The sequence below is a fragment of the Gobio gobio genome (genome assembly GCF_949357685.1).
Source record: "Gobio gobio genome assembly, chromosome: 18".
In the NCBI taxonomy this organism is placed as follows: Eukaryota; Metazoa; Chordata; class Actinopteri; order Cypriniformes; family Gobionidae; genus Gobio; species Gobio gobio.
Genome location: NC_137111.1, coordinates 22,095,120 through 22,118,011, shown reverse-complemented (window position 1 = coordinate 22,118,011; position 22,892 = coordinate 22,095,120). Strand labels below are relative to the sequence as shown.

Genomic DNA, 22,892 nt, shown 5'->3' with positions numbered 1-22,892 from the left:
GATGAGGTAACGCAACTCTGTTTATCGTATTAGATATATCTGAGTGTGTTGGAAAGGAAGTTATGACGTTCGCTCGGCGGCTGCTATGACACTTGTTCACACTGCAGTGAGAGAGTAAAGCCTTTCTGCTAAATAAAACCGGAAACCGAGGGTGACGCAGATATGACGCCATCGACAGGCGACTCCCTCAAACGCATAGCTCACACGTCCCGGTTCTTTGGTTAAAATAGCAATTTCTCACCATTTACAAATAGTTGGAAACATTTGGGATATTCTAAGTACTCAACTGAACAAAATATATAACACTGGCCTAGTGGTTTTGGGATATTTTACTGCAAAAATCTTACATAGTTCACCTTTAAGTTTTAAAGGTGCTTTAGTCAAATATCAGCTGTTCTTCTAACCTTCCACTAGACTTGGCTATTGAATTAGACTGCCTTTAAGCATGTTACTTCAAAATAGTATATACACTCATAATCACTGTTCAAAAGTTTGGGGTCATCAAGATTTTAGTGCAGGACCGGCTACTGCCAAAGCACACAACAGTGCTATAAGCAAGTAAGACATGCTGCCGCTGCATAATATAGCATACAGGAATTACCCATACTACGGGGCTGTTGAAATCTTGAACCTGATTGGTTGACAAACATTCTAAGGTGTGCAAATAACTCAAGTATATCCAGACAGGTCTTGACCGCATTACAGTTCCACGTCACTTTGCTAAATTATTTCAAAGTTATTTCAAAGGCCCTTACAGCCAAACAGCAAAAGAACCTACATTTTTTGCTACAAAATTACATTTTATGAGGTTATGTCCCACTCAAACGCACACACACTCGCACAGAAACGTGTTGCAAGCTCTGCTTTGATGATTTTATCAGTAAAATAGTTTAACAACTTAAAAACTCAAATAATGGCGCTGTTCTTGAGTAGATTTACTTACAGTTTCGTTATTAGTAGATGCTGGTGACGAACAATATTGAGAACCGCACAGACTGAGGTAATACACACGCTTAATCTCTCTTTCTCTCTCACACTGCAGTGGCTGAAGTCTCCGTTACTAGCTCTAAAATGGCGTTTTGGAATTAGCAAATTATTGTTATTCCTTTTGTAGCATATCTATACAGGTGGTTTTTGAAAGCACACAGGACTGTTACTAATACTTGATTTTGTAATAAACTTCATGTGTAACTGAAAAAATTAAGCCACATAACTTATTTTTTTCAATTACGCATGAAGTTTATTTACTTAATAATTTTAAGGCAACAGGTTTCATCACTTTTTTAAGTTAAGTCAACTGATCGCTTTTTACGGCGTAGTATATATGTTAGTATTAACATAAAATGTTTAATATACAAAAATCAAGAGCCACATCTTCATGTACCTTATTCAAAGACAAAATCATTGCAAATACTTGGTTACTGTGCAAAATAAAGAACAAATGTTCAATTGTATTAGTAAATTAATATCACAAATCAATATTCTAATTAATGATATAGGCTAATATAAAATAATGATAAATGATATAGACATCAAATGAATGTCCTGTAAAGAATTTACTGCAATAAAATGACTTTTTTTGCTACAGCAAAACTTGACTTGTTTTCTTGCTTCTCACCTGACCAGCCAAAACATCTCAAAAGTGTATTGAAACATACTACAGCCTTTCCTCATCATCTCTGTTTTGACTTGGACTGGACACATGAGTGGCTTTAATGCCCCCTGAGGATATCTAGACTCCTGAAGTCAGATTTGTTGACGTGTTCCCTTCGGCCCCTGAGGATCATTCCCACTTGAGCAATTAAAGTGACGGAACACATGATATGACAGTGCTGGAATTTCCAGTAGGAGAGTGACGAGGGAAAGGAAGGAAAGTCAGCAGGGGCTTGTTAAAATGTGCCTCGGAACAAAGCTTCACATCACGCAGATGAGTCAGTGCTGGCGTTAACATTAGCCTGAGAGCGGCAGCCTGTGCCCGGATCCTGTCGGAAATACACGTGCACTCCAGGACAGAATCAAGACCGTGTGCTGCTTCACAGTTGGACGCAATGTATCCCCGAAGACTAAACCTTTTAAATCACACAACCATAGGTGTAGGCATTGATTAAAGCAGCAGGTGATATTTTACCCAGATATTAGCGCTTCAGCATGCCCTGTAGCATCTCACTGATGCGTTTATGCCATACTGAATTATAAAATGACATAGGCCTAATTAAAAAAATATATATATATACATCTGAATGCTGAATAAATAAGCTTTCCATTGATGTATGGTTTGTTAGGATATGACAATATTTGGCCGAAATACAACTATTCTGGAATCTGAGGGTGCAAAAAAAAAAAAAAAAAATTGAAATATTGAGAAAATCGCCTTTAAAGTTGTCCAAATGAAGTCCTTAGCAATGCATATTATTAATAATAATACATTTTTGACATATTTACTAAATATCTTCATGGAACATGATCTTGACTTAATATCCTAATGATTTTTGGCATAAAAGAAAAATCGATCATTTTGACCCATACACTGTATTGTTGGCTATTGCCACAAATACACCTGTGAGACTTATGACTGGTTTTGTGGTCCAGGGTCACAAATTATAATATAAATTGCAAACACATCTCAACAACTTGGGCCAGTGTGAGAGATTTTTGGGCCAGTTGACAGAACAGTGGTCAACAGTCACTGGTCCTTTTAGGCTATAGTTCAGCAATGCCACTGAAATCTTGCATTCATTGATCTTACACATCCATTTTCTTTTCACAAAGAAATATAGAAAAAAAAAAAAAAATTAGATAACACTTTACAATAATGTCCCACTTGTTAACATTAGATAAGTTAACGAACAAAAATGAAAAATACATTATGTATTAATGTATTAATCACAGTTAATGTTAATTTCAACATATACTAATACATTACTAAAAACAAAAGTTGTATCCGTTAATATTATTTAATGTACCTGCGCTGACATGGTCTAACAAGGAACAATTTTGTTTTTATTAACTAATGTTGGTAAGAAATGTATTGCTCATTGTCAATTTAATTGTGAGTTAATATATTAAATAATGTTATAATGGGTTAAATTATTATAAAGTGTTTCCAATCATTTTTTGTAAAGAAAATTTAAATAAAATGTTAAATATAAAAACGCAACGCTAAAAACTGTTTTAAGTTCACACACAAAACATTCACTAAAATATATAAAAAAAAATATTTACAAATTGTTTCATCTTTAGGGGTGGGACAATGAAAATGTGCGGGGGAAAGCCTTACTGTTGAACCCTGTAAAATAGCTATCAGAATTTTAAAGCTCCAGTGGATTGGAACATTATCATATTGTTTAAGGTGAAGGGTGAAATATTAACATTAAAAACGATGGCAAAGGATTTTAAACTAACATGTACTAACTACATGTTCAAATAAAGTTTTGGCTTTCAAAATTATTTTTACGTCAGTCAAACGTGCTTTCGACTCACGATTCGATTAAAATCGATTATTGGTTCAATGTATGCATATTTGGTTTTAAACTTTAACTTGTATTATTATTATTTTAACTCAAATTAAAATGTAACTGGAAAAATAATGGAAATTAAATTCTCATACGTTATGGTTTACTTCAATATCTAAATATTTTTTATTGAACTATTTTTTTCATAATAAAATTACATTTCCTGCATTTTAATTTTACAGGATATGGGTAATACTAGTTATTGTTTATATTTGTTCCCCTGGTACAGTTGCTATGTCTGCTTATTATCAGATTTTTTCAGTGATGGCTGGCGATTCATATGTGAATCAACCCCCCCCCCCCCCATAAATTAAAGGTATTTTTTATCAGCTACGCTACCTTATTATCCGAAGTGTTAAGATTTTTTGAATGCACATTCATTTATATATTCTTTCAAATAATTTCTCTCAGCACTCTGACTTTCATCATGTTTTAAAACAAAACCAAACCTACGCTGCGCATGCGTGAGACTGTTGCTAACTTTGCTTATTTCTGGACCGTATTTACCGCAAGTTTTTTTTAAAAATCGTGATAATCAAACACCGTTTTATTATACAGAAGGTAATTCGTGCCTACTTCCATTAGACTGTACACCACTCAACAAGCATGTCAGTGCACAGGCACCACTGATTCTGTTTGCACCACTGAATTAACATAGAGGTATTATCACTCAAACGCACTAATGGGTCTTGAGTTATGTATTTCTGTGAATGTGAACTGACAAGGTACACACATGGCATAATAGTTGGTTACAGCTTGTCTGATGCCATAAATAAGACACTGTACATAGAACATACTGTACACAAACATAGCCAGCTACACATTCATAAAAATGTATTAGGGAATATATTTTAAAAAGAAGAAAAAAAAGTGACATATGCCAGTAGCATCCAAATTGGTAGTTTCTGGTCTAGATTTAACAACATAATAGTGATTGATATATTATGCAGTGACAATCAAGGTATGCTACACTGGTTTTTATAAGTGTCTTACATCTTTGGCCCAGTAGGGGGAGTTTAGTCTTTAAAGTTCTATGTGCCTTTATTGAGTCGTGCTCGCTGCTGCTCCTGGCTCTCCTTGGAATCCTCCCAGGGACGAGGACCTCGAATGTTCGTCCATCCACCCAAGTCCATTTCTTTCAATTTCTGCAGCAGCAAAAGAGTACACTTTTTTTTTACCATAGCCACAAATCAAATGCACAAAGCACAAATCATGCTAAAGGCAATCAGAAGCCAAGAATAAATGCAAAATGCATTAAAGCTACACTGTGTAACTTTTTTTAGTTTATTCTTAGCTAAAAACACTTAGTTCTTTCAAAAATATATGTGCTCATTAATGTATATTTACTTCTTTCTAGTAATAAAGTATTCTCGGAAGTTTATAATATGCCATTGAAAATACATACGGGTGAGGGGTTCGAATGCGGGTCGCCATGTTGCCCCTCCATCTTGAAAGTACATTAGCCAAAGAGGGACATACCCGTGAATTCAAGCTTCGCCTTTCGCGTTTTAACAATCGATGGCACCGTGTCGAATGTGGACGCGGTCGAACTAGAAGCCATATTAATCTTGGACTAAATCGGCCATCGTAGGAGTTAAAACGAAATCAGAATTGAGAGGAAGAGAAACTAATATTCACTGGATGGTCATATACCTTTTCACCGCTAGATGGGGGAAAATATCACACAGTGTAGCTTTAAACTTCTCGTTGCTAAATTAATAAATAGCCTGAATGCTACAGTACAAATAAAAATATCCATAAAAAAATAGTCCATTACGCTCACCAAGGCTGCTTTTAATTGATCAAAAATACAGTAAAAATAGTATTAATGTGAAATATTATTACATTTTAAAACAAATGTTTTCTATTATAATATATTTTAAAATGCAATTTATTCTTGTGATGGCAGAGCTTCATTACTGCATTCTTCAGTGTCACATGATCCTTCAAAAATCATTCTAATATGCTCAAAAAACATTTCTTATTGTCAATGTTGATTTTTGTTTTCAGGATTTTTTGATGAATAGAAAGCTCAAAAGAACAACATTTATTTCAAATCTTTTGCAACACTATAAATGTCTTTACTGTTTTAGTGCTCTTTTAATGCACATTTGCTGAATCAAATCTTCATGACCCAAAACTTTTGATCGGTACTGTATTTAGTTACTAAAGAAGAGTCAAATCAGTTGAAACTGAGCGTTTGTTTGTTTTAAATGATTCATGGTGGGTCAATGTAAAATCTATTATAAAATACTTAGGATGACACATTTATCATCTGATGAAGAGCTGTGAAGTGCCTTATAATAACTAAACTTCCATGGTTCCACTTGAGGGCGCTCTTCTTCTACTACTCGCCTGCTAGCAGAAGGTCAAATTTAATGGCATTGCAACTTCTTATAATGGCTCTGGGGCTAAAAATAAAGTTTAAAAGTCTGAGAGAATCACCATTGCATTATAATGACTGTTTTTGCAGCGCTGTGGACAGCCACAACCACCCACAGCCTGAAATGGAGATGCTAAATGAACCAAGTGCCATCTAGTGCACTTAGTTGGGACTAAACAGCTAACTAGAGTAGACACTTTCCGTCCAAAATAACTTATAGCACACTTATAGCTGGAGCAACCTAGTGTCGTGTGTCATGTGACTAAATTGTGCTTACAATTCCGGAGTCGCTCTGTGTCAGATCCAAACCTGCACCCATTGCATTTAACAAGCCAGATGTTTAACCATTAGGCTACCACAAACTCACAACCGAGTAAACATAACGTCCATGCTGCAGGCAACAAAACAGCAGATGGCTCTTCAAAACATTATAGCACTATAAAACATTAGTGTACACGATCTCTCTCAATACCTCATACTCTTCCTCAAGGATGACAGACTGTTTTTGAGTGTTCACCCGGGCTTCCAGTGTGGGGTCCAGCTAAAACAAACATGCCACACAAAAAAAAGATAACATGAAAGAAGTATAATAATAACGACATGTTAAGAGATTGTTTTGAACAGCAGAAATCAGTTCTGTCTGTTTGGCAATTGACCTGAAGATGGAGAGATTGTATTTCAGATGCTATATTTTAGTCTGTTCAATTTCACATACCTTCCTTTTGATCTTCTGCGCATCGTACCTAATCTGAGTGAATTCTCTCAATCCAAACGACCCTCCCACAACCAGAAGCTTCAGAAAACATTATACAAACATTAAATATGAGTAGAAATATGAGTACCGGTCTGAATCATTATCTACAGTCTGCATCATTATGTTCAACACTGTTAAGAGTTAAATATATTTTAAAAATATTGATATCAATATCAACAATGAAAAAAAAATCCCAGAATACTTGTCAAAATATGAAACCTAGAACTGATTTATCTGAGAATATTCCTGTATTTTTTATTTATTTTACTTATTGTTTTTTAGACAGTAATGCATTTATTTACATTTTCATTTTACTACCTCACAGTACTCTCTTATAAAACCTTTAACTAAAAACCTAAGTAAAACGTACAAAACCATCAAATAAGACTAATATTGCACAAAAATTGCATCACACAAAACATTCAAATATAACCTTTGCTTTGACGGTCAATTAATCAACCGCTAAATTAGGCCTAGTATTTAAACCATGATCTCAGTCTAATAATTACTAAAGTTTATGTCATACACAAATATTTAAAACATAACTATAAAGACTATAATTAATTTAATAATAACAGGTCATCCAGCATGAAGCTACATTTAAACGCTCACCAGCATCGGGATCCCATATTTTACGGTTTTGTTACTTCGCAGTTTTCGAACTTGATTCCACATGTTTAGTTCATGTACGTCATTTCACAGTTTCATATTAGTCAGAATAAAGTCAGAAGGATATATTTCAACATGGCTTTACCGGGCGCAGCCATGTAAACCCACAATCCTTGAGGCGGTGTCGTGCAAGCCTCATATTCCGTCCGTGTAAAACTAAGAAAATGAGTAATGGGTTCCACTTTAAAAACGAGGGCATAAAATGTGAATAATTACAGTTGAAAGTGTCTAATCCGGTTTAGCTGTCATGGAAATCAAAAATTCGAAATAAAATAAGCAAGAATTCATGCCTCATGAAAGCAGAATAAGAGTTTGTGGCTTTTAATCAATGTTTGTTAGCTCTGAGGCAATCTGTATGCTGATACTCTCAAAATGCAGTCCATAGTTTAAGGCTTAAGCTGTCAGATTCGAAGCAGTTAAAATAAATGTATATTTTTTTCATAGTCATGTAATTTAATTTAAAATGAAAAACTAAATTATCTTCATGATATTTGTCAGTATGTCACAGGTCAAAGAACACACGAGTGACAACGCCAACAATCAAGCTTTAAAATGTTCTTTCTAAAATACTTTTCTAAATGTTCTACGTTTTTCTAACGTTCTTATTAAGTAACGAAAACGTTATTATTTAAACGTTCTCGCAACGTCCAGTTCTTTCTTTCTTTTCTTAAAAACGTAAGGGAATTCTTCTATTTTCCAAGTATTATGGGAACATTATATTTTAATGTTCTGTGAACCATAAACCACATGACGTACTGAGAGGGCACACCATTTCTTTAATGAATGTACTTTATCAAAAGTTAATCAAATTATGTTGATTATCTGAAAGTATACAAATTTTGTCCATGCTGCCACAAATTCTTGTTTAAATAAGAAATGTCACAGGGAAAGAAAACTGCTCATCAAGCATTATCATGGGCTCTTCACAGCAAATTTAATTACTGAGTTGAGTAAGCATGCTAATGAATAAATTAATTTGTCAAAATGACAGTTTAAAAAAATTATATGCCCAATTGTTGTCTTTGCGTTTTACATTAAAACAACGCATCATCTTAAGTTCATAGAACACATTTCTCCTTCATACAAGCAATTAAAAAACACAAACACACACAATTGTGGTTGTTTCTTTATTTAAATTGTCATAATTTTTTTAAGTTTTCTAATAAGGTGAAGAAAAATACCTTTTTTTGTTCTGTATAATAAAATATGTCAACTTTATTCCTTTATGAAGAGGAAAAAAAACAAACAAACAAAATTATAAGCAAAAATACAGAAAACATTCCTCTGGGGGGAGGGAGTTTTTCAATGTTGCGCTTGGAAGCAGAAAGGGAAGATCTGTTCATGAAATCTGACTCTCCGTCACAAGAGAACGATCGAAAAAGTCTCATCAACAAGCATTTACTGCATGTAAAAAAGTGTATCAATTTAACACATGGTCATTAAGTGTCACAAGGATAACATGATGCTGCCTACCAGGTGCTAGTGTGTATTTTTGTAATCGTTTGTTGCATACTACGGTATGTTCACACAGAGAAAAGAGTATTCATGCCCTGTTTTCGTTTTCTCTCCTTCAATCCGACATACTCAAATCACATCTTCAGTGGGAAGTAGGATCTTCTGAAAAGCATGTGAAGGCAGCATTAAGCTTCGTCTTTGTGACACAATTCCCAAGACAGGTAAGACAGACTTCATGAACACAGCTGGAAAAAGAGCAGGAAGTCGTATATGACACACAGAAAGGCCTGGGCTGAGAGGAGAATACAAAAATGACCGAACATCATTGTGTGGTGCTGATGGAAGCAGCTCTGATTGGCTGATCTGGGACCAGTTCTGCTTGCTCTGCTTGTTGGTGCTAGATCAGCACTGAAGAGCCACTTTTACTCTCATAGAGTGCAAGCTATGTGTGTGTATGAATATGCGTATTTGTGTGTGTTTGTATCAGAAGGCAGGTTGACCCCACACCCGGGGGTCACGGTTCAGAGGTCACTCTCCCCATAGAGGGCGGTGGAGAAGGACATATAGTCAAGAGCTCCCGGGATGGCGTCAGGGCCGCTGTAAGGCGTCATGCGGGCGATGCAGTACTCAGCCTGGTCAGGGGGGAGCTCACGCCTCAGCTCATCCGCCAAGATATAGTTCTGCATGGGAGTTATTATTTTAGTTATTCATTTAGACATTTTAACACAGGAAAATGTCTTTTGAACGTTGTATATGTACCTTGTCTCCAGCAAGGACTTTAAACGATGCCATGACCTGATCAGCGGTGTCTGTGTCGGCCGTCTCGCGAGACATAAAGTCAATGAAGGCCTGGAATGTGACCAGTCCCAGTCTGTTAGGATCCACAATGCTCATGATGCGGGCAAACTCCGCCTCTCCCTACAGGACAGAAAAATCCTTCTTAAAAATCACTATGAATACAATATGAAGAGTTGCTACTTTTTTTTCCAGGGATAAGTAACTCTTTCTTAATAACTCTACCAGATTAGATATATAACAGTCTAATTTACTGTCTAATCCATGTAAATCATAACTATTAATGCATTATTAGATGAAGTGAGAAATGTAATTATAATTCTCTGCTTTTCCAGATTATATCCCATGTCAACTGTCTGGGATTATTTAGTTTAAACATAAACATTTTAGCCAGGTGCAAGATCAAAAACATATCAGATAATACAAAAACGGGATCTGCACACTGGTATTCTCCCTTTATTTAGAAAATATTTTATTTTATTAAAGCCTTTATTCTTGACAACATGCCACTCTTAATCTTTTCTAAATAAAGGGAAAATAACAGTGTGCAGATCCCTTTTTTGTATTATCATATATTATATTATATTATAATTTAGTTTAACACATTTACAATCCCTAGACTTTTCCTGGACCAGTTCATGCTACTTCTTCCAGAAATACTTCGTATTAAAAGAAAAAAGTAGTTTTTGGTAATAAAAAAAATAAAAAAATAAAGCTGAAATAAAATAAAAGAAAACAAAAGAACATTGTAAATAAATAAGTGTATTTTGAAGTAATACAATATCTAAAACCATTAATTAAAACCATGTAGGAAAAAAATATATATATATTCACAAATAACAATAACAAAAAATGTATACTACAATGAAAATATACAAATAAAAGCTAATTTAAAATATTAATAAATACTATAATATTATAAAAATAATACTGCACCACATAGATGTAACTAACCTAGAGTTCAGGAAATCTTCTCTTAACCACATAATTACCAGATAATTCATGGAGTTTATTACCATATTATCCTCCTTATTTTTCAATGTGGAAGCGAGCGATTTCCTGCAAAAACTGTAAAACTATTAGCGCTACAAACCAATGTGTTTATGAGTATAATAAATTAAAGGGGTCATGACATGGAATTTTTATTATTATTTTAATATGTTTCTTGAGGTTCACTTATAACGTTAATACAGTTTTTTTCACCAAATTATTTTCAACCTCTTCAACCTGAAATTATTTATTTTTAAGGAACGGCTTCTTTAAGGCTTGTCAGTAAACAGACACTTTTATGATGGGCTGCTTCATCCTTCAACAAAAGTTCTTTGCCAACTCTCCATTACACTGTGCCTTGATTACAAAACAAAATGTTCTGAACAAACATATAATCCTTCAATGCGATCCGTGACGCCATTAAAATAAACCATCCACTTTCTGATGCTGGGATGCTTCTGAAGTCTGTACAGAGATGCAAATGAACTGTTTAAACTTGACAAATTAAAGGAAACGTTCTTTCACTCTTCCATTTGTCCTGTTGTTGTGCATCTGTATACTGTCTCCAGAGAAGACAGCGTAAGTGATTATAATGGGTTTATTTGCTTTTGACACAATGCAACGCTCACATCTAATATAGGCAAATGTCAGCCATTAAGCGTGAAGTCATATTGACCTAGTCATATTTTGTAGAAAGAGAATTTTTCAGTTTTAACTTATTTTTTATTCATTTTATTCTGCTCTTCTCGTGATAACGGTAAGGAACATGTAAAGACGATCATGTCTAAAGTCATGAAAGTTCAATAACGCAATACATGTATCCACTAACACATATGCATAGCATGTGTAATTCTTTTAGGATTTAAAGCGCCATTGGTCATTCATGTGTAGAAGTTTGTATCAGTGCCCTGTGTGGATGTTGTTGTCACGTTCTGTTCCAGTGAAGTCCTGACAAAAAGTCAGTCTTGAAGGGAAAAGATATTGCCTCTGTTTTATCTAATTGTCTTTGCAGGGATACTTACTATGATTTCAACAGCATCCCAGAAAAGTTGTTCCGGAACTTATGACTCGCCTGTGACCCACACCAAAGTTTCTTACATAAATAGAATAAAGTGTGTCAAAGATAATGTCTTCCAATGACCCAATTTCCATAAAGAACAGAATACCCTGTTCGGATGCTAGAATTATCTGTTCTGTTAACCTATCAGAACCTGTAGAAATGATGTCAACTGATTATAAATATGACTATACCCTGTTAAAAAAACTAGTTAGGTATGTTTTGAAGCATAGCAGCTGGTTTGAGCTGGTCATTATCTGGTCATGAGCTGGTTTAAGCTGGTTAAGTGCTGGTCCTAAGAAACTAGCTCCAGCTCAGGACCAGCTTATAACCAGCTCAGGATCATCTTAAACCAGCTCATGACCAACTAAGAACCAGCTCAAACCAGCTGCCATGCTTCAAAACATACCTAACCAGCGTATGCAGTGTTTTTCAACAGGGTAAATACTAGTATTTCTGTATCCTAAGTTAGTTTGAGGCTAGAGCCTCTTACTCATTTTCTACAGCCCATGGAAGTGTGGTGAACTTTGTCTTCAGTAAACTCTCAAACTCTTAAGACTTCTTTGAGCATACTGGTCTCTTTATGGGGTCTAACTTCAATTCCCCTACAAGCGACTGGATGCTGTGGGCGGGGCCTATTGTGTGATTATATAAAGCTTTTCGTTGATGTCTTGCTCTGGAGGCAGGCACATTCAAATGTATTTGCCCGTGTGACGTCACGTCAGCCAATATCAAAACAAGCCATTTTTGGAGCTTGAGTAAATAAATGCTTTGTTTATAATGAGGGGGAAGTTTTAAGATATGAAAATTGCAGGATGTTTAGATGGACCTCTTAGATGTCAAAAGATCAATGCAAATTTGATTTCTCATGTCATGACCCCTTTAAAATATTATGATAACCTATATCAGTTTGCAACAAGCAGCATAACAGACTACTTTTCAGTCTACATATTAAAAATAAGGTGAATACCCCATGTTGATCATAAATCTTAGTTTTTCCCATGTAGTATACCATGTAGTAGACTCTGTTTTACCACTTATATCTTCTACTTATAATGAGTTATATTCCATAGGGATTATCCATGTACTTTTACTAGTTCATGCTACCTTTTCAAGAAATACTTACAGTAAGTAACTTTCACATAGATTATGTAACTAACCAAGAGTTCAGGAAATCCACCCTAAACCAGATTATGACTCTGCTTTAGCAGAGGACACATGGAGATTATAACTGCTTTACCATATTCTGAACATAAATCTATAATTTTCCAGGTTATACCATTTAGATTTAAAATCTGTATTACCAGATTAATCCAGAGGGATTATAACTATCAATTTATCCATTTTACAACACATTCAGATTAAATGATTTACCAGTTCAGTATCCATGGTGACCTAAACTCTCAGTTTAACCTGATCACAACCCATGGAGATTTGAACTCTCTTGCTTTACCATATTATAACCCATGGAGATGAGGCAGGCTCTGAAGTCTTCCGCATCCATCATGCCTGTTCTCTTCTACAGGAACCCACGAGGGACAAACAGAGCCAGGTAGTAGTGGAGAGAAAGATGAAGAGCGGAAGAAGATGGGAGGAATATAGGTGAAGGAAGTCATTTCAGAAGAAGGGTTGAGAGAAAATTGGAAAAAAATAAGACAAGAGAGTAAAAGAAAAAAAAGAAAAGAGAGTAGAAAGGAAAAAAACAAAACAAAAAGAGTGTGGTTAATGGCAGAACTCCCAGGCTGGTGTCGGTGTGTGTGTACCTGTGCGTCGTTCCCGATATCGAAGCCCAGACTGATAAGGCAGGCTTTGAACTCCTCAGCGCCCAGTGTGCCCGAGTGGTCCTGGGTGTCAGAGCCGTGGGCAGGGTCAGAGGTCAGCAGCGTGGACATGCAGCACACACATGGGAGGGGTGAGGGAATGTCATGCAGACATGTGGAGGGGTGGAAGAGGGTCCATGCAGAAGAGAAAAACGAGAAGACAAAAGAACAAAAAAAGTGCACAAACGTTAGGTCAAACTGTGCAGTACTGTGCTGTGAGTGGGGGGAAGTGACTGTGAGGACAGATCTGATATGTGTCTCTCAAAATCTGGGCCTGCTGTGCTTTGGTTAACTATGTTGTGCTGTTTAAACGATGTTAAGGTGTCTTGGGTGGCACTGCGTGGGTTTTTAGTGCAGCGTTAGGTTTCAGCATGGCAGCCTGTAATCTGGGACAAGTGTGGGTGACATATACTTTAATTTCACTCGATGCAAATCAGGTCAATTATACAAATGCATTTCTATTAAAGTCAAAACTTTTTTTGACTTTTTCATTTTGACTGCTTTAGATAAGTCACATATTTAAAGGAAAACGCCGACTTTTGGGGACTTTAGCTTATTCTCCGTATCGCCCAGAGTTACATAAGACCATGTCTATCTAACTCTGGGGGATACGCTGAATAAGCTAAAGTCCCAAAAAGTCGGCGTGTTCCTTTAAGCAAAACAGGGACTGTAAGGTACCAGGGTTGTGCTCTACTTAGAACTGAAATGAGGTCTTTTAAAATTAAAATGCAATGAATATCAGTAAAGGTAACAAACATGACAGAATTGAAATTTGAATTAAAGGAAGTAGAATTAAAATGAATTGAAATTCAAAGAAATTCACATTTCCAAGTCTGTAAGGCAAGTCTGTTTTTTTTTTTAATACATTTTTTATAGACTAACAAAGTTTATCTTGCCCAATTTAACTTATTGAGGTAATCATTTTGGCAAGATAAACTTTGTTTGTCTTGTCTGGAAGAAAAAAAAGGCTTGAAACAAAATTAATTTCACAGAAGGCCATTACCTGCTGAATTTGTTTAAATCACAATTCAGTAAATTCTACTTTCTGTCATTCCAATTTAACTTCATGTGGCGCATGATTAATTAAATTCAAATGATAACTTGTGCTCTGCCTCTGAAAGGGATCAAAATCTTAAACTCTGGATTTGCAAGGTACCACCCAAAGTATCGAAGCGGAAAATCCCAAAATTAATTTGGTAACAACCCAGATGAAGGGACCAAGTTACGGTCTCGGACGTCCTACTGCTCTTGATGATGTTAAACTGTGGTGTTGGTCTGTGCAGTGTTATACTGACTCGGTCGAAGTGGTTGAACGAGGCTCTGAACTCATTCATTTGTTCCTGGCTGATGCCTTTGGCGTCACGGGTCAGAATCTGGTTCTCGATCTCGTTAATGGTGCGAGCGATGGTGGTGAGGAGCTGCTCCCAACCTACACGGATGTGCTAGAGGAAGAAAAGAGTTGTCAGGAACATGAAAATGCACTGGGGGATTTGGAAGTTAGCATTTGAGAGTTTTTGTGTGTATATACCTCCATTGTGTAGTTAGTGTGTTTGTTGTCAAATATAAGTGCTTCCTGTATTAGTTGATGGTCTCCCTCTAGCTGGTCGATCTTTGGTTTGTAGTTTACGATGCTCTTTTCATACTGCCGCAGGTGGGTCAGCTGATCCTCCAGGGTACCGTGCATCTCGATAGAGATTCGGCCAATTTCCTGAAGATAGAACATTAAAACAATTTCTTAAAAAAGAGGACAACGACAGTTCTTCCTGAATCTCTGCCACCCAAATGATATTTCAGAATTAATTTAGCAATATTGGATGCATTCGTTTCCATGATTGACTTCATCTCACTGTCTTCTACAAATGTTAATCTCAGGGAAAATACAAAGTATCTTAAAATGTATGTCTTAAATTATTAAGGGATTGGATGAGTAGAATCCCACAGAAAGTCCTGTGTCTACTTTGCTACTTTGCCCCAAATAGTTATTTGACAAATAATAACTTATATCCTATTAAGTAATTATATTAATAATTAAATAACTGCAGTTAAACGCTTGTAACTGGTAAGATTTTGTAATGTTTTTGAAGAAGTCTCTGTATATTTGATCAAAACTACAGTAAAAACTATTTAAAATAACTGTTTTCTTTTTTAATATATTTTAAAATGTAATTTATTCCTGTGATGGTAAAGTTGATTGTCAGCAGTCTTCAGTGTCACATGATCCTTGAGAAATCATTCTAATGTGCTGCTCAAGAAACATTTCTTATATTATCTTATTATCATATGTTGAAAACAGCTGTGCTGCTTAATATTTTTGTGAAAACCATGATACATTTTTTCAGGATTATTTGATGAATAGAAAGTTCAAAAGAACAGCATTTATTTGAAATCTTTTGTAATATTATAAATGTCTTTATAGTCACTTTTGATCAATTTAATGTATCCTCGATGAATAGAAGTATTATTTTCCTTTAAAAAAAACAAAAGTCGCCCTAACCCCAAAAATCTGAACGGTATTGTAAGTAAATCAACATGTGACCAAGCTACTCACCAGGGACTTTTTTGACATCTTTTCTCAGTTCTCTGACAGTACCATAAGAGAATGTGATTAATTTTCTGTTAATTTAGCTCATGTCCCACCTCCATCTTGGTCTGGATCCAGGGCCCAATAACGTTTGCCTGATTAGCAAACTGTCTGCGCAGTCTCTCATTATTCTGCTGACGAGCGTGTTCTTCGATCAGGGCCTGATCTCTCTGGGGTACTAACTGCCTGACCTGAGAGGAGAGAGAGAGAGAGAGGGAGATTGAGAAAAAGTGTGGAGGTGAATTAAGCCTCTCGTATATGTGTAAGCATATATGTATATACATGTCAGATATGTGTCTGAAAACTCTGATTCCCTTTTGTTTTACCTGCACAAGTGTATTTTCTGAAACAGAATTGAACTCAAACCTTATCCCATTTGGCATTGATCTCCTGTGGGTTGATGGTGGTGTAGGGGTTGGTGCCGGCCATGTTGACGTGGTATGTCTGAACAATTTTAGCAATTTCATTATGGATGCCCAGGATGGCCTGTCGTTCCTTATCTGCCTCAGGCAGTGTGGCTTTAAACTGCTCATGGGCTGTGCTGAGTCCCTGATACACACACACAAACACACACACACACACACACACACACACACACACACACACACACACACACACACACACACACACACACACACACACACACACACACACACACACACACACACACACACACACACACACACACACACACACACACACACACACACACACACACACACACACACACACACACACACACACACACACACACACACACACACACACACACACACACACACACACACACACACACACACAAGAGAGGTGCTATAACTTTCTGAAACATTCCTCCTCTGCAGCTTTTCAATTTGACTTGACATCAACTTTCGTATGAAATGCACCAGAACACTTTACAGTCCGCCAAATGGATGGATGCACAGACAGATTTAATTTCATGTTTTGGGCCTGACTTTATATTAGGTGGCCTTAACTACTATGTACTTACATCAAAAAATAAGTACAATGTACTTACTGTGTTCAAATTGTATTGCAAAACACCTTTGCTGATATTGAGGTGGGATACGGGTAGAGTTAGGGACAGGTGTGCTGGTATGGGTAAGTTTAAGGGTAGGGTTAGGTGTAAGGGAAGTGTCAACTGTGTAATTACAAATGTAACTACAGAAATTAATTACAGATGTAATTACATGCAGGTATTTTTTAAATGTAAGTACAATGTAAAAACATGTACACAATAAGTGCATTGTATCAAATCATTAATTAAAATGTTAGTACATAGTAGTTAAGGCCACCTAATATAAAGTGGGTCCATATTTTGCGTGTGTTTTCGGCTCATTTGCACAAAGACATACAGAACATGCTGACATAATATTTAAAGACTGTCCTTTTGTGGTTTTATAGTCATAGACACTAGTCCATCTCGTGATTTGATTAAGTGTACAGCCCTACTTTTGATTCATTCATCCATTTATATTTTGCCAAAGTCCATGACATTCCACATTTCACAGTCAATTCCATTTTTGTGACTCAATTGCACCATTCCATCTTCGTTGGGGCTGGCAGATTAGACAGATTGGATGAATGAATGGATGGATGGGAAATACCTGTATCTCCTCAATAGTGTGGACGATAAAAGTGTCCTGCAGGTCCTCCATGGCTCCCTCCATCCAGTTGTTAAAGGGTGCTGCCCTTTTGGCGAACTCCAGGTAAAGCTGATCAATCGTTTCCAACAGTTTCTCGGTCCTCTGAGGGAAGAGATAGAGCCAAGAAACACACATATAAGTGCAGTGCGCTTACAGCACAAAAACACACACAATGGCAGACAGTATATCACAAAAGAGCCATTTTCTGCAGATCAGAATAGAAATTATGAACTCAAGGTGTTTTTCAAGTTTTTTACCTGCAAGGCCTCGCTGCGTTTCTGAGTTAAAACTCCCAGTAAATCCCACTGATCGCAGATCCGCTGACAGCGAGCGTTTACACTGGGAGAGTCATAGTACTCCAACTCGCTAAAGTGAGAGAATTGGCGTGAGAGGGAAGCTATTAAACTACTTCAACCAGCATTGTCTGAATCAGGTTGTTCTGTGTGTGTACTGACTTAAGCTCCTGTGCGATGGCAGCGATCTGTTCCACTCTGTCCTGATGAGCTGCGAGGTCACTCTCAAACGCCTCGTGCTTCTTCAGCAGAGCTTTGATCTCTGAGAGGGTTGCCGTCTCAAAGTCTTTCTCCTGCAACATCTCCTCCTTACCTACAGGGAGCAGCAAAGATCAGCCATACCGTAGAGAAAATGAGGAACTTTGCATTCTATCTGTCCTAAATAGTATGGCTGGATCCCAAATGGCACCCTAAACCCTCACGGTCTTCCTCTGAGTTCACACTTTCGTGACGTAATGCCACTTTGACTGCCGGGTAAAGTCCCCTGCGTAGCTCGCAAACTTGCAGGCTCAGCTGAAGGCACATAAAGGGGGCACTCGCGAGCACCCTTCTGAAACCTAAAATGATGAATGGGACATCCTAAGGTCTCGTGGACTTAATGGACACAAGCATTGTAAGTCCACAAGACCAAAAGTGCATAGAAGTGTGCCATTTGGAATTCAGCCTTTGTGAGATTAGAATAAACGTGTCCCAAAATAAAACATTTCTAATAAATAAAGAATTTAAAAAAATTAAGAATAAGTGTGTCCCAAAGCACAGTATGTTGAAAAGAGTATGCCAAAAGTCCCTTGATGATCGACCCTAACGGCTGCTATTGCCAAAAATTCATTGCCAGTGGAGGATTTGATTCAGAATTACAAACATGAATAAAAAGAACTACAAACATGGCAGATGTTCACAAGACCGACTGTTCGTAGAGACACCCTGTAAGGGGTTTGAGTTATTAATAATCAATATCTAACCTGATGAAAAATATTGATTTAATGTTATCTGTGTTATAAGCATAAGTAGGCAGACTGGGACGCAGCATGTGTGGTTCTGCTTCATATATTTGTTACCGTCAGTCCAGGATTCATGGATGGCAGCTTTTTGGCGGAATTTCTCTGCAAGATGGTCGAGTCTCTCCAGTCTGCGAATCTCATTCAGTAGCCACTCTTCATAACCCTTCTCTGCTCCCTCAAGACCTCCCCAAGCATTGGAGATATCCTACACATGTAGACAATCCATTACCTTCCGATATTACAGAGCACATTTTTAGAGTTGGATGCTCTAAAACATGAGTTGATACAAGTTCTCACCGAGACCATCTTCCCCTCTGAGGGCATGAACGCAGGCCGGTTACTGAGGCGGAGTTTGGTCTGCAGCGTGTTGAAGTTGATCTCCAGCTGACATTTCTCCTGCACTTTAGGCGGCTTGTGAAGTCGTCGGTAGTCCCGGAAATCCTCCAACTTCTGCTGCATGGCCTGCATGGTGTTCTCCGGAACGCGGTTCTCCAACCATGGGATGGTTCTGCGAATCCATTCCAACAGCTGAAGAGAAAGAGAGAAAAAAAAAATGGGAGGAAAGAGGGGGAAAAAAGAGGATAAAACACATTAGGAAAAGTTGGGATCAGACAGAATGAGATAAAGGAGGTAGAGAGAAAAAGAGATGAGATTGGGTTTTAAATATTGTATATATTGTTCTTTATTATGAATTAGACACAGGGTTCCCATATAATTGAAATAATACATTACCATTACTTTTCAAGTCATTCCGAATGACAGGATATGGGTTTTACTTATTTATTTTATTTAATTTTTTTTATTTATATATAATTATTGTGGAATTATTACTTTATTTAGAGATTGCACTCATAAAAAGAGTAACGCTGATTAAATATTTTAGAGCTGAACATAAAATAATCATATTCAGGTTAGAAATTTCCAATATCTTTTAGTATTTTATACATTTTCATGGAACTGCTTGCCAGGAAAGCAGTTTTTTAAAATCCCCTGTTTTCCATAACCATAGGAACACTTTAGAGTAAATGTGATAGATATTAACTGAGTTTAAATTACTAAAACTAATCACAGGCCCTAAATGAGCACAGTCCCTGGACGACAGGAGAGGAGAGGCGAGGAGACGGGACAAGAGGAGGATGGGAGTGAAGAGGACAGAACATGAATGAGTGTGCTCACATCACTGGCTAGTTTCTCATAGTCTTCCATCAGTTGCTCGTTCTCCTGATTGACAGCCAGCACTTTGCAGATCCGATTGGCTGCTGTCTCGGCCTGAGGGGGTAAAGGACAGTGAATCTGCTTCTGTTTCTGTGGAAACCACATCAGCGCCATGGCAACGCTGTTAAGGTTTTGTGTGTTTAAGTGTGTTCAGGTGCTCAAGTCAATTTATTACCATTACCAAAAGCAATCAACCACTACGTCAATATCATATAACCCTTCTGTGCGTGTTTAATTATAAATGTGTGTATTTTTGGAGGGGGAAGGGGTAAGGAAGTGAGTTGCAGTTCTATAAGCCAGAAAGGAAGAGGTGAAAACAATGATAAGCTCAGTTTATCGTTGTCAGTGACAGAGTTCATGCAGTGACTCTCAATTTTGAATGCTAATCTGAAATGTTATTTGTGTTGGCACATAATGCTGATCAATAGAGAAAAAAAGTCATGCTTTTTTATTGAAAAATCAACTGTGAAAAATAGCTAATTTCTTTCACAATTTCTGTTGAATAGTGCTTTAAAGCTTTAAAAAAAATCAAGAAAAACATGAATATCATACGCTCTTTCAGTTTCCATTGTTCAGATGAAAAAAGTATTTTTTTTGTTACTAGGGCGGTTTATATTGATGTGTTATAAAAAAAACACATTATAAAAACTGCTTTAAAAATGTTTTTACATTTATATTGTTATGAAAATCCAAAAATAAAAAGATATTGCTTTGTACAAATAATACCGAACTGGTCATCAAAATATAAAAACTTCTGTCATCATCTACTCAAGTCACTCCAAACCTGGACTTTGGATTTGTTTGTTTTTTCGGTAGCACTTTATTTCACAGTGTCTGTGTTGCATATATTACATGTAGTTAGTATTAGCAGTAAATTATGCATAATCACATGCAACTAACCCTCAACCAAATCCTAATCCTACCCTAACCCTATAGTAAGTACATGTAGTTAATTAATATTACTCAGTACTTAAAGTCCCAGTGAACCAGAAGTTGCAACCGACTTTATTTCAGTGATTTGACGTATTTCTGAGAGAAACGGAATACTAAATGAACAGAACAGAGGGCGTGGTTTGTTTTTTCCTCCCTGTGACCTGATTGGATAAAGAAACGTAGGCGTTTCATTCAAAAAACGCACCTCCTCGCCATCTCTGTTTATTAGCTCGCGGGCAGTTGGATGGGCGTGTTTAATGATGGCATGTCGGTGTCGAAGCCCAAGCCGTCATACAGACGTCATCAAAAAAAGGCCTACCAATGTAGAGGGGAGGAGCATTTTCAGATTTTGATTAAAGATTACGAAGCCAAATAATTTTTTGATGCGGATTGACTTGCACGGATGGATTGTTCACCACAAAACTAGCAATTTGCGCTAACAAAGTAAATATGATCAATTTTGATTTCACGAGGACTTTAAATATATAACTACACTGTAACAACGACATTTTAAAATAAAGTGTAACTGTTTTTTGTGGAAAACGAGTCTGTGACTATCACCAAAACAATACAATTGTGTCTTTTCTAATTAAATGAGCATGTTTTATCCTAATACAGTTACTGGACAATGATAACACAATAATGTTGAATGGGTGTGGATGTGGGTGTGTCAGAGGAAGTTTTGCAGAAAACAGAACTGTTTGGTGGGTTTACAATCAGATTCGTGCCTTATAAGAGCAGACAGGATCTGAGTGTGCAGAGAACACACACCCAGCATGTAGAAACTATTTATTGAGGGATGTTAGTCATCAGTTCAGAAACCCTCACACAGAGTTGAGGAAACCCAGCTGGATGTGATGAATCAGCACAATGAAGTCGGTGAGAAACATGCTGCCTCTGAATGAACTTTTATTGTGATTTTAGAGTCTGTCTAAACTGATTTAGAATTATACATCTGTATGAAGTTAACTCATCATGAGCATAAGCTCTCAAGATGTCCACAAAAGGGGAAAATACATAAAGTCTGCCCCTTGTTGTTAATTAAATATTTTTGTTAATTTAGCTATAAGTTGTTAGCAATAAGTATGTATGTTACATACATTAAAGGTAGCATCTAAATTGATTGGTTTCATTCAAGCCAAAACTATTATTTAATAGAACTGAATCATTCTGACTTAAATTACATTTTTTTTTTTTTTAAGTAAGGTTAGACAGAAAAAGCAAATGATGCATTGATTCTGCCAATCTTGATTCATGTGCAAATATGTTTATGTCGGCTATGTGTCACATTAAAAAGTGCAAACATATTATTTTATAGTATATGCTGCTTATGTGGCTTCTGGCTCAGGGCTTTAGGCTCATAACTCTCTACTGACACAATGAATTATGAACAATAAATATTGTTGGATTAGGAATGAACCAGCTGTCCCAGTGATGCCTGAGGCTAATTTTACCTAAACATCTATTTCAACACCTGTTCCAAAATGTAAAGAAGTTTGATGGTTTCTATACAAGAGCTGTGAGTGTGTGTGCGTACAGATGTGTGGAGAAACAGAGCTAGGTGTGTTATGTAATACTACAGCAGGGTTGCCCGGGAAACAGCCAGAACTGACAAAAACCAGGAAAGAGAAATAGCACAGCCAAACAAGAAATGAGAAAGAAGTCACAATGAAGTTTCAGAGCAGATGTGTTCTGACCCGTCAGTGACATCCGAGACTGACCCCACCATAATAGTCCTTGTGAAAAAGAAGTGTGCTTAATTGTATTTAATAAGCAAATCAGTTGTACTTC

General features: G+C 36.7%; 2 protein-coding genes across 6 annotated transcripts in view; both read right to left on the bottom strand.

The window, feature by feature from the left end:
• Nucleotides 1-4,033: 4,033 nt before the first annotated feature.
• cox16 (cytochrome c oxidase assembly factor COX16) lies at nucleotides 4,034-7,436 on the bottom strand. The gene is made up of 4 exons (XM_079842477.1): nucleotides 7,262-7,436; nucleotides 6,611-6,688; nucleotides 6,368-6,436; nucleotides 4,034-4,657 (listed from the first exon to the last, which is right to left on the bottom strand). The coding sequence occupies exons 1-4, from the start codon at nucleotides 7,322-7,324 to the stop codon at nucleotides 4,544-4,546; spliced, it is 324 nt and encodes a 107-aa protein (XP_079698603.1). The 5' UTR covers nucleotides 7,325-7,436; the 3' UTR covers nucleotides 4,034-4,543.
• Nucleotides 7,437-8,432: 996 nt separating this feature from the next.
• Nucleotides 8,433-22,892, bottom strand: part of actn1 (actinin, alpha 1) — a 39,024-nt gene continuing 24,564 nt past the window's right edge. For 2 of the 5 annotated variants that reach the window (XM_079842484.1, XM_079842486.1), the window contains 13 exons: nucleotides 20,130-20,222; nucleotides 19,251-19,481; nucleotides 19,011-19,158; nucleotides 18,115-18,265; nucleotides 17,917-18,025; nucleotides 17,621-17,761; nucleotides 16,383-16,565; nucleotides 16,073-16,207; nucleotides 14,964-15,143; nucleotides 14,731-14,877; nucleotides 13,379-13,459; nucleotides 9,533-9,691; nucleotides 8,433-9,453 (listed from right to left, as the gene is read on the bottom strand). In XM_079842484.1, the coding sequence (XP_079698610.1) occupies nucleotides 9,295-9,453; nucleotides 9,533-9,691; nucleotides 13,379-13,459; nucleotides 14,731-14,877; nucleotides 14,964-15,143; nucleotides 16,073-16,207; nucleotides 16,383-16,565; nucleotides 17,621-17,761; nucleotides 17,917-18,025; nucleotides 18,115-18,265; nucleotides 19,011-19,158; nucleotides 19,251-19,481; nucleotides 20,130-20,222 (1,917 nt within the window). In that variant the 3' untranslated portion in view covers nucleotides 8,433-9,294. Of the gene's footprint in view, nucleotides 9,454-9,532; nucleotides 9,692-13,068; nucleotides 13,135-13,378; nucleotides 13,460-14,730; nucleotides 14,878-14,963; nucleotides 15,144-16,072; nucleotides 16,208-16,382; nucleotides 16,566-17,620; nucleotides 17,762-17,916; nucleotides 18,026-18,114; nucleotides 18,266-19,010; nucleotides 19,159-19,250; nucleotides 19,482-20,129; nucleotides 20,223-22,892 lie in introns of all 5 variants that reach the window. The other 3 variants (XM_079842485.1, XM_079842487.1, XM_079842483.1) reach the window with 2 other exon arrangements.

Excerpts from the sequence above, each read along its gene's own strand:
- cox16 (XM_079842477.1), bottom strand. The coding sequence starts at position 7,324 with ATGTGGAATCAAGTTCGAAAACTGCGAAGTAACAAAACCGTAAAATAT. Across the intron at positions 6,437-6,610 it reads CGCAGAAGATCAAAAGGAAG|CTGGACCCCACACTGGAAGC; the intron begins GTATGTGAAATT and ends TGTTTGTTTTAG. Across the intron at positions 4,658-6,367 it reads TCCTTGAGGAAGAGTATGAG|AAATTGAAAGAAATGGACTT; the intron begins GTATTGAGAGAG and ends TTGCTGCTGCAG.